Source organism: Ambystoma mexicanum, chromosome 3p (assembly GCF_040938575.1).
Source record: "Ambystoma mexicanum isolate Mex_15411 chromosome 3p, UKY_AmexF1_1, whole genome shotgun sequence".
NCBI classification, from domain to species: Eukaryota; Metazoa; Chordata; class Amphibia; order Caudata; family Ambystomatidae; genus Ambystoma; species Ambystoma mexicanum.
The window spans coordinates 762,785,462-762,795,685 of NC_090925.1; the positions used below are offsets into that span (position 1 = coordinate 762,785,462).

At 49.5% G+C, this 10,224-nt stretch overlaps 1 protein-coding gene across 1 annotated transcript; it reads left to right on the plus strand.

The window, feature by feature from the left end:
- The first annotated feature begins 5,106 nt into the window (after nt 1-5,106).
- On the plus strand, nt 5,107-5,685 carry LOC138579950 (protein LDOC1-like). The gene has a single exon (XM_069650175.1). It carries the CDS (start codon nt 5,107-5,109, stop codon nt 5,683-5,685), a length of 579 nt encoding a protein of 192 aa, XP_069506276.1.
- The last annotated feature ends 4,539 nt before the right edge of the window (nt 5,686-10,224 follow it).

The following is a 10,224-nucleotide window of genomic DNA, read 5'->3' on the forward strand; positions in this document are numbered from 1 at the left end:
CCCTGAGAGATATGTAGATGCACAGGGTGTGTTGCCAGAATATCTGGATTCTCAGCCCAAAGGGATCTTTAAAATTCAATCCACGTACCCTTATGATTCAAATGAGACAGTGTGCTGTCTTGAAGAGAATTGTATATTGTTTGACATAAATGAAAATGAAACAGAAGATCAGCACATTGAAATGGAAGCTGATATGCCAAAATATTTAAAAGTGGCAGCTTTACAGAGAGACACAGCCACACAGTTGGAAGAAAGCACAGAGATCCCTCCACTGGAGGATTTCCCAGAATTTTCCAAAATGGTAGAGGAGCAGATTTTGTTAGCAGATGCATGTGATAGCGATGAAGATAAAAATGAATTGAGGAAAATATTTATGGAATTTAAAGATGTTTTTGCTAAAGATGCATATGATTGCGTCCTAACTAATTTACATGTTGCCATATTACCGGAAGGGTGTGGTAGAAATCCAGTATTTGTGCGCCAGTACCGGTTACCACTGGCATGTTTAGAGTCATTAGCAGAGATTATTAAAAACTTGGAGTCTCTGGGAATTATCAGGCCCATTCATAGTACATCCAACACTCCTATTTTGGGTGTGTTAAAGCCTGATGGTCAATGGCGTCTGTGTGCAGATTTGAGAGAATTAAATAAAAGAGTGCCAGTGTCCAGATGGCCACTGCCATTCATTGATCAAGGCCTTGCTCAGGCGCATGGCTCAAAGGTATTTACTACCTTAGATCTCACATCAGGCCAACCTTCACCTCTTTGATAGACGCTTCCCTCGCCTCATCAACTTCCTTTCCTCCCCTGCTGTCCCCCCCCTGTCTTCGGCTACCTTGCATCTACCCTCCCTCCCTGCCCCCTCTCGCACTCCCTCTTCACCTCCTTCTTCTACACCTCCGCAGGGCGTACCTCTGATCTGTACCCCTCCCTGGAAGTCCTTCAAGGATGGCAACCTTCTCCACTTTGCCACTCTCAACTCCTGCTCTGCTGTCAAACATTCCTCTGATATCTGTCGCCTTCTTGAGGAACTGGACCTTGACGTCCTCAGTCTCACTGAGACATGGTTCACAGCCAGCTCTGTCACGAGCTTTGACACACTCCTACCTGAAGGTTACAAGATCCTCTCTGTGCCCAGGCCCAACCGTGCAGGGGGGGTGTTGCCCTTATCTTCCCTGAGTGGATTCCTGCCACTGTCACTCCTACGCAGACCTACTCCTCTTTTGAATGTCTTATCTGCTGACTCTCTCTCTCTCCTAGCCATTCCCTTACCGTGGCTACTATCTATCGGCCACCTGGTCAAATTTCCTCCTTCCTCTCTGAGTGGGCTGACCTCTCCTCCTCACTCCTATCCTCTACCACTCAACTCCTCTTTCTTGGGGACTTCAACATCCACCTAGATGCCTCCTGTCCCCCCACTGGACTCTTTCGTGACCTCTGCGACTCTCATTCTCTATTCTCCCGTCTGGGCCTACTCATTCTGCAGGGCACACTCTTGATGCTCTGATCTCTTCTGACCTTCCCCTCTCTGTCCCTCTCTCCACTCCTCTCTCCTGGAGTGATCACTTTCTCCTATCCTCCCACCTCACCCTCCCTACCCCACAGGCAAAGCCACCCTCATCATTGCCACCCACCTTCTCGGTCATCCGACCCATGAAGCGCGTGTCAGTTGCGGCTTTCGCTGCCACCTTCTCGCCCCCCTCCCCCTTCGGCTGACTCCCACCCTGACACAGCCCTCTCCTTGCTCCACTCTGCTATATCTGATACTCTTGATATCCTTGCCCCTGTCATGAAAATCCGCCTGAAGCCCAAAGCCAAATGTAACTCCTGGTTTGATTCGGATCTCGTCAACCTAAAACGCAAGTGCAGGGTGGCAGAGAGGAAATGGCATGCTTCATGTTCATCCTCTGACAAACTGGCCTGCCGCCTGCTCCAAAGGCAATACCGTCTCTCTTTTCTCACCAAGAAGAGAGCCCTTATCCAAGCCCGCATCTCTGCGGCATCTAACAACTCGGCTGAACTCTTTAAAATCTGCAAGGAGCTTGCCAACCCTGCTGCAGTCTCTACCTCTCCTGTCCCCTCCCAGGCCCTCTGCACTGCACTGGCCTCCCACTTCATCTCTAAAACTCAGAACATCCTGTCCTCACTCTCCTCCTATCACCTCCCCCCCTCTCTTCCCTGCTCTTCCTCTGGCCCTTCTGCAGCCACCCCTCCTCCCTCCTTCTCTGCCTTTCCCCTTTTTTCTGCTGATGAGGTTTCCAGACAAGTCCGATCTATGAAAGTCTCGTCTAAACAGATTCACCCCTGTTCCTCCAAAACTATCAAGGACCACATCGACTCCCTGGCTCCTGCCCTGGCTGACTTTTGCAACCACTCCTTCGCCTCTGGAGTCTTCCCATCCCCCCTCAAGCACTCCCTTGTGCACCCTCTCCTTAAGAAACCCTCTGCCGACCCCTCCTGTCCGGCTAACTATCGCCCAATCTCCATCACTCCCTTTCTGGGCAAGCTCCTGGAGAAACTGGCCATCTCCCAGCTTAACCTCCATGCTGAAGCTGTTGATAGTCTCCATGACCATCAATCTGGCTTCAGAGCGGCCAGAAGCACGGAAACTGCTCTCCTGAACATCCGTGAGGACCTGCTCTTGAACCTCGACCCCAACACTCCGTGTGTTCTCATTCTGCTCGATCTCTCTTCTGCCTTTGACACTGTCAACCATGCCATCCTGCTCAACCGTCTCCGTGATAACCTGGGTATCACTGGTCAGGCTCTGGCGTGGCTGACCTCTTTCCTTTCCAATCGACCCTCCCAGGTCCAACTTGGGTCCTTCCTCTTTGACATCTTTTTCTCCACCTGTGGCATTCCCCAGGGATCTAATCTCTCTCCCTGGCTGTTCAACCAGTATCTGGCACTCCTTGCCCACCGCATCGCTGCCCTCTGCCCCAACTTTCAGTGCTATGCGGACGATACCCAGCTCATTTTCAGGCTACCCTCGGCCTCCTCCTCTCCCTCCCTCATCTCTGACTGTCTGTCTGCTATCCAGGAATGGTGTGCTGCCAATGACCTCTGCCTTAATGCTAGTAAGACTGAGATCCTACTCATCGGCACACCCACTACCTCCTTCCCTGCAGCTCTCTGGCCGGCCTCCCTTGGCCCTCTTCCTGCTCCTACCTGCAAGACAAAAAACCTCGGGGTCATCTTCGACTCCACACTCTCCTTCTCTCCTCATATATCTGACGTCTCTAAGAAGTCACATTACCAGCTGCACCGCCTCAGAGGTATTCTTCCCTTCCTCCCCTTCCCCCAGAAGCTCACTGTCTCCCGAGCCCTGGTTCTCTCAAAGCTGGACTACTGTAACAGCCTCTATCTTAATCTGCCTGCCTCCACTCTCCGCCCTCTGCAACTCATCCAGAACAGAACTGCGAGACTTGTCCTTGGCCTCAAGCCCAGGGACCGTATCTCTCCAGGACTGAAATCTCTACACTGGCTCCCAGTGGCTGCGAGGATTGAGTTCAAAACCCTCTGCATTGTCCACAAGGCCTTCTGGGGCCTGGGGCCTAAATACCTTCAACTCTCTCTTCCTAAATATCTTCCTTACCGAGCCCTACGCTCATCCGTCTCCAACTCCCTCAGGGTCAGCCGCTTCTCGAAGCAACCAGCTGGGGGTAGATCTCTCTCCGCGGCAGGGGCCTCCCTCTGGAACAGCCTTCCTGCCTCCCTGAAACTTGAGGAGAACCATCTCCGGTTCCGGAAGCACCTCAAAACCTTCCTCTTCACTTCTGCTTTCTCTCTCCCTCTCCCCTGCTAAATTCTTCACCTAAACTGCACTGATTCTGCAACTGGGCCACTCTCACCGACCTCGGTCCAGGGCCCAGTCACTCTTCACTTGCACTGCCTCCCTGGCAACCCCTGCACTGCGGGACTGTCTCTGTATCCCTACAGCCACCCCCCCCCCAGCACTTGTCTGCACTTACCTTGCACTTGCCACCAGCTGGCCCTATTTATTTATTATTTTATTTCTATTCTACTTATTTGTACTGCACTCCCCCCTCCCCCTTCCCCTTGCACTTTTTCCCTTCCCCCTACCCCTGCACTTGCGCGGTCTGAATGACACCTGGCCTAGTAGGATCGTTGTCTGTCTTCCCCTTGTTCCCCCCTCCCTGCCTCGTCGCGCCTTGAAACACTTGTGTATAAGCGCGTTAGAAATGCCATATCATATCATATCATATCATATCTGGATAGTGGTGTGTGCCACTGGCAGAGGATATTCAGAATTTGTTTTCATTTTCATTTGATAAGACGCAATACGCATGGGCTAGAACACCATTCGAGTACGTCAATAGTGGGAGTGAATTTGGCATATTCTTGAGAAAGGCTAAGCCTGATGCAGCAGAAAGAGGAACTATAGTTTATGTGGATGATGTACTGATAAAAAATGAAAACTTAAAAAACCTTTTTGATGAAATTAGACATATTCTTGGCCAATTGCAAAAGGCGGTTGCCAAAGTATCTTTACAGAAATGTTAGGGCTCCTGCATGGCTCTCACCCAGCTCAGGTCTCCAGACGTGGCGGGTGTATCCGCGGTTCCGGCTCTGGAGAAGCGGCATTCCACGGCGGGTCACCTCCCAGCACACTTGCTCGCGTGCGCAGACCTCGCAGGTAACAATGAACGAGGAAGTAAGCTTGTGTTCCAAGCCTCGTTCTGGTTTCCGCTCGACCATGACGCATGCGCAAGCCAGCCTGCTCTTCAAGCCTTGTTTCCATGCCGGACGCTGTAAATAGCGTCTGGCTCTTCGAACAAATCACGTCTTAACGCTGTTTGTTCTTGAATGACCGCAGCGTTTGGTGCCTTTTCTCCTATTCCTGTTTTTGCCTGATTCCTGGCCTACTCCTGTGCTCCTTGCCTGGGTCCTTGGGCTCCCTTAGGTCTGGACTCCTTGCTCTCTGTTTGGAACCTGAGCCTCCTTGCGTCGCCTTCTCTTCACTCTGCTCCGAGATCAGACAGCCTGGCTTCTCTGGTGCGAACAGCGACTGAAACTCCAGGTACGCAGCATTCTAGGGACGCACACTTTAGATTAAGACGCCTCACAACCAGCTCTGACTCGGAAATGGATGACTCTCAGGAGTTGAGGAATGAGATCCGGGCTCTACGTGCTGAGATGACGGCATTGCATCAAGAGAATCTGGCCTCGCATCAGTTGGTTGCCCAAGGAGCTACTTCCAGTACCTCGGCGGAATCAGTGATGGCTCAAACCAGTCCAGTAAAATGTTATGGCGATCCTAGACGGGTGGCTGAATTCTGCAACCATTGTAGGATCCATTTTTTGTGTCGCCCTACGCATTTCAATCAGGATAAGGCCAAGATTGGGTACATTCTGGGAAATTTAACTGGGAATGCACAGGCTTGGGCTATACCTTTGGTGGTAGCCAAGAGTCCCGTTTTGGAGGATTTTGTGGCCTTTGAAAAGGCCTTCCTAGAGGTGTTTCAGCCTCCCAACCTTGCTGCTGTTGCTCAAAATCAGCTTATGGATTTGAAACAAGGATCCAGTGACATCATTACATACATGAGCTTATCTGACGCTGAGAAGAAACGAAGACAAGATCTTCGGTTGTGCCTGTATTGTGGGGCCTCTGGTCATTATCTCAACACTTGCCCATTAAGACCACTTCGGAAGTCGGAAAACTAAACAGCCTATCGTGTATGGGGAAGGCGACGATGGGCTTCTCTTCTTCTCCAGTCCTTCCTGAATCCATGCATGTCCAACAACCAATGCAACCGGTCGTGCTCATGGCTTTGTCAATCAAGGTCTCTTGGCCAGGAAAGGAATCCATTGAGGTACAGGGATTGTTGGATTGCGGAGCCTCTGGGAACTACATGGATATCGAATTTGCCACCAGAAATGGTATAGCCTTGCTCGAGAAGAACTGTGCTTCAGTGGTGGAAGTTATTGATGTTACCCCATTGTCTTCTGGTCCAGTCTACCAACACACCGAGACGCTCAGTTTGTGGATTGAGGAACATCATGAACAGATATCCCTAGATGTCATCAAAATACCCTCATATCCCATCATCTTGGGATTACCCTGGTTGTTACATCACAACCCTAACAACAACTGGAAGACTCAGACTTTGGTTTTTTGTTCAGACCGTTGTGTACAGGAATGTTGTGGTACTGGGTCGTCTTCGTCGCAACTATCAATTGCTACCCAGACTGAAGGGGATGATGTGTCCCGCTTACTCTCAGTTTCGTCAATACCTTCTGAGTACTCTGAGTTTCATGAGGTCTTTTCCGAACCAAAGTACATTCCTTTACCACCTCACAGAACCTTTGACTGTGCCATTGATTTGTTACCCGACGCTGTGATTCCACATGGCAAGGTGTATACCTTGACAGCCCAAGAGAAGGAGGTTTTACGGGAGTATCTCAAGGACTGTCTTCAGAAAGGGGATATTACACCCTCCAACTCACCGGCAGGATTCCCGTTTTATTTTTTGTGAAGAAGAAGGAAGGTATCCTGCGCCCATGTGCTGATTATAGACAACTAAATGACATCACTAGGAAGGATCGATACCCACTTCCCTTGATTCGGTCTATTCTGGAATCATTACATGAGGCACAAGTATTCTCCAAGCTTGATCTCCGTGGTACGGATAAAGTCAGGAGATGAATGGAAGACAGTATTCAAGACACCATCTGGGCACTACGAATATCGAGTCATGCCCTTCGGGCTGTGCAATGCCCCTGCTGTCTTTCAGCGTTTAATGGATCATATATTTTCTGATCTGATCGGAACAACGGTCTGGGTATATTTGGATGACATTCTGGTGTTTTCTAAGGATCTAGAAGAACACATACTACATGTGAAGGAAGTCCTGAGGCGGCTACACAAGAACAATCTTATGCCAAGGTTGAGAAGTGTCTTTTCCACCAAGATCACATTTAATTTCTTGGTTATGTAGTCAGTGCTTCGGGAATACATATGGACCCTGCCACGGTTCGTGCAATTTTGGAATGGAGACCTCCCAGTGATAGGAGCTCTCTTCAACGTTTTCTTGGATTCATTCATTTCTATCGACGATTCATTCCGTTCTTCTCCCAGTTATCTGCACCTTTATCCAGTCTGACCAGTACCAAGAAACTTTTTGTCTGGGGGCATGAAGCTGCTGCTTCATTTGTACAACTTAAAGAGGCCTTCAGTACTTCTCCGATATTACACCACCCTCAGGACAACCAGCCATTTATTGTGGAAGCAGATGCTTCGGATTTCTCTGTGGGAGCTGTACTACTCAAGAATGACCCAAGCACCGGGATAGAATTCCCTGTGGCATACTATTCCAGAAGGCTTACGGCTAGCGAACAGAATTATCCTGTTATCGAAAAAGAACTCCTGGCCATCAAGACTGCTTTTGAAGAATGGCGTCATCATCTCCTTGTGGGGCATTTTCCGGTGGAAGTACGCACTGACCATCGAAACTTGCAATTCTTTGGTTCTCTTCAGTGCAGGACCTCCCGTCAGGCTCAATGGGCCTTCTTCTTCTCACACTATGATTTCCGTATCACCTATGCGCCAAGTAGCAAGAACATGAAGGCAGATGCTCTTTCCCGCTCCTTGGCTGATGACATCCAACATGAAGGCCGGAACCAATCTGTGATTGCCCCCAAAACATTTTCTTCTGGCTCTTCCATCATTTCTGTATAGGGTAGCCCAAGCAACCCTGACAGATCCCACGCGAGTCACCTTGATAAGACGTTTCCAGATGAGGGAGAAGGATAAATTGTTTTTTTTTGGAACAGACTGTATTTACCTACTGAGGAGCTCCGTAAGACAATACTACAGAGCTTTCATGACTCCAAGATAGGGGGTCACCGAGGTATCCGGTCGACACAAGAACTCATTTCTCAACAATTTTGGTGGCCTAGATGGACTCTTCAAGTCAAGCGTTATGTGGAGTGCTGTCCCATCTGTGCCCAGGTCAAGGTTCAGCGCAGGAAGACCATAGGCCTGTTACATCCCACAGAAACCCTGCCTTTCCCTTGGCACACCATCGCCACCGATTTCATTGTTGATCTTCCACCTTCTGAAGGTCATACCTTTATTATGGTTGTTGTCGATTGTTTTACCAAGTTGGCTCACCTCATTCCCTTCGCAAGAATTCCTACGGCTGCTCAAGTAGCACAGGCCTTTCTGCATAACATATTCCCTCTGCATGGATTACCTACCAAGATAATATCTGATCAGGGCTCTCAATTTGTTTAATCCTTTTGGGGTCAACTGTGTCGACATCTAGGCATCCATAGAGCACTCAGTTCTGGATATCATCCACAAACCAACGGACAGACTGAACGGATTAAACAGACTTTGGAACAGTACCTTTGTTGTTTTGCCAATGCTTCCCAAACCGATTGGTTGTCGCATCTTGATTTGGCTGAAGTTGCGTACAACAATTCTGTTCATTCCACAACCGGACTCCTTTTTCTGCTCCTTTGGTCTTCACCCCAGGTTGTTGCCTTTAGCACCAGTCCAACCCAGTATGGTTCCTTCAGCTGATTGTTTGGTCGCCGAAATTAAAGATTTGCAACTTCGAGCAGCTGGTACCCTAGCCAAGGCACATGAGAACATGAAGATGCAGGCCGATAAGCATCGGAACCTTTAGCCCTCATTTCGAGTCAGGGATTTCGTCTGGTTATCCTCCAAATATCTGCCTGCTCGAAATTTACCTTTGAAATTGGCTGCCAAGTACTTGGGTCCCTTCCAAATTACCAAAAGGGTGTCTTCGGTAGCTTTTGAACTCGTGCTACTGGACTCTTGGAGGGTACATCCTGTTTTCCATGTTTCCTTGTTATCGTACGGACCCCTACAATCGGTCTTGCCCCCAATCTGCTGCCATTGATATTGTCATGATGCCTACCCCCAGGCATCCGGACCAAGCCCATCAGCCCCGGGAGCAGGCATCTAGACATTTAGTAAAACCTCAAGAGCAGTGGCTGGGGGCTATCTGGGTTCAGTCCTGGTGCCTTAGGCGCCAGGCTCATAGTAGGAATCAGTCCTGGCGCCTTAGGCGCCAGGCTCATAGTCATTACTTACCTCAGGCAGACCATGCTGCAAATGACTCCAATCCAACATGAAGCCTGAAAGGGATTGTTTTTCTACAGGGACTATTTTTTACTCGGGTGTGGTTCTAGGGACTTCTTGCCTGGGACTACTTTTGAGGCTATTTAAACCACGCCCGACCAGCAACACACGCTTCGCGTTATTCTGCATCCAGCAGCGTAACACTCAGCGTGCCTGCAGCCTGCATCCAGTCTTCTGCCACGCCCGCCTCGAATCTGGAGCTCCTAAAACAAAGAGGAAAGAAAGGGACAAGGTTAGAAAACGAACTTACTTCTATTCCACACCTGATTCTGGATCCATCTTGTCTCCGGACCTGTAAAGAACATCATTTCTGCACGTGCCGCACCTCCAGCTGCAGCGCTGCGCCATACTCACCAGTCCTCACAGCATCCTTCGGGTCGGCGCTGCCTCCATCATTTCTTTGCCGAACTTTGGCACCTAGGAGACAAAAGAAAACCACAAGGTGAGCCGAGGGAACCAACAAATATAATTCTTACCACCATAGACTTACCTGATTTACCACCGGAGGCATCCTTTTGTGACTCTCCATATTTTCACGTGCCGCATCTGTAAAGAGAGACAAAACAACAGGTTTTCCTCGTGCAACATTTACCGGACAGCGCTGGGTAATACAGACTCTTACCTGAGCGCCACCAGCTGCCACAAGAACATCTTTTCACGAGCCAACTGCAAGACAAGAAAGGAAGGGGGGAACAAGAGTGAACATCGGACATATTGAACTCTATGTACTTAATACTTACTGGTCCTCACCAGGAACCTCAGAGTCAATACTCTCGGGAACTCTCCTGAGCCTTCAAACCAGTGAAGTAACTGGAATCGACGCGCGCCTGCAAATCCACGCAGGATGGAGAGCTCATCTTTCAAGAATATAAGGTGAGATTGCTGTGAGAGCATTTCGGAGGTGATTAGTTGGGGAGGACTGTGGGGGTGCCATCACTTGAATCCACAATTGGCTAAATCCATCTCTCCACTTGCAGGAGAATATTTCTATGTGTTAAGCAGACAAGATTAGGAGGGCAGATCCAGTCAGTCATCGCTGCACTACGCATCACGAGGGTGGAGACCGCAGCTGTCCGGGTCCGACCGACGCC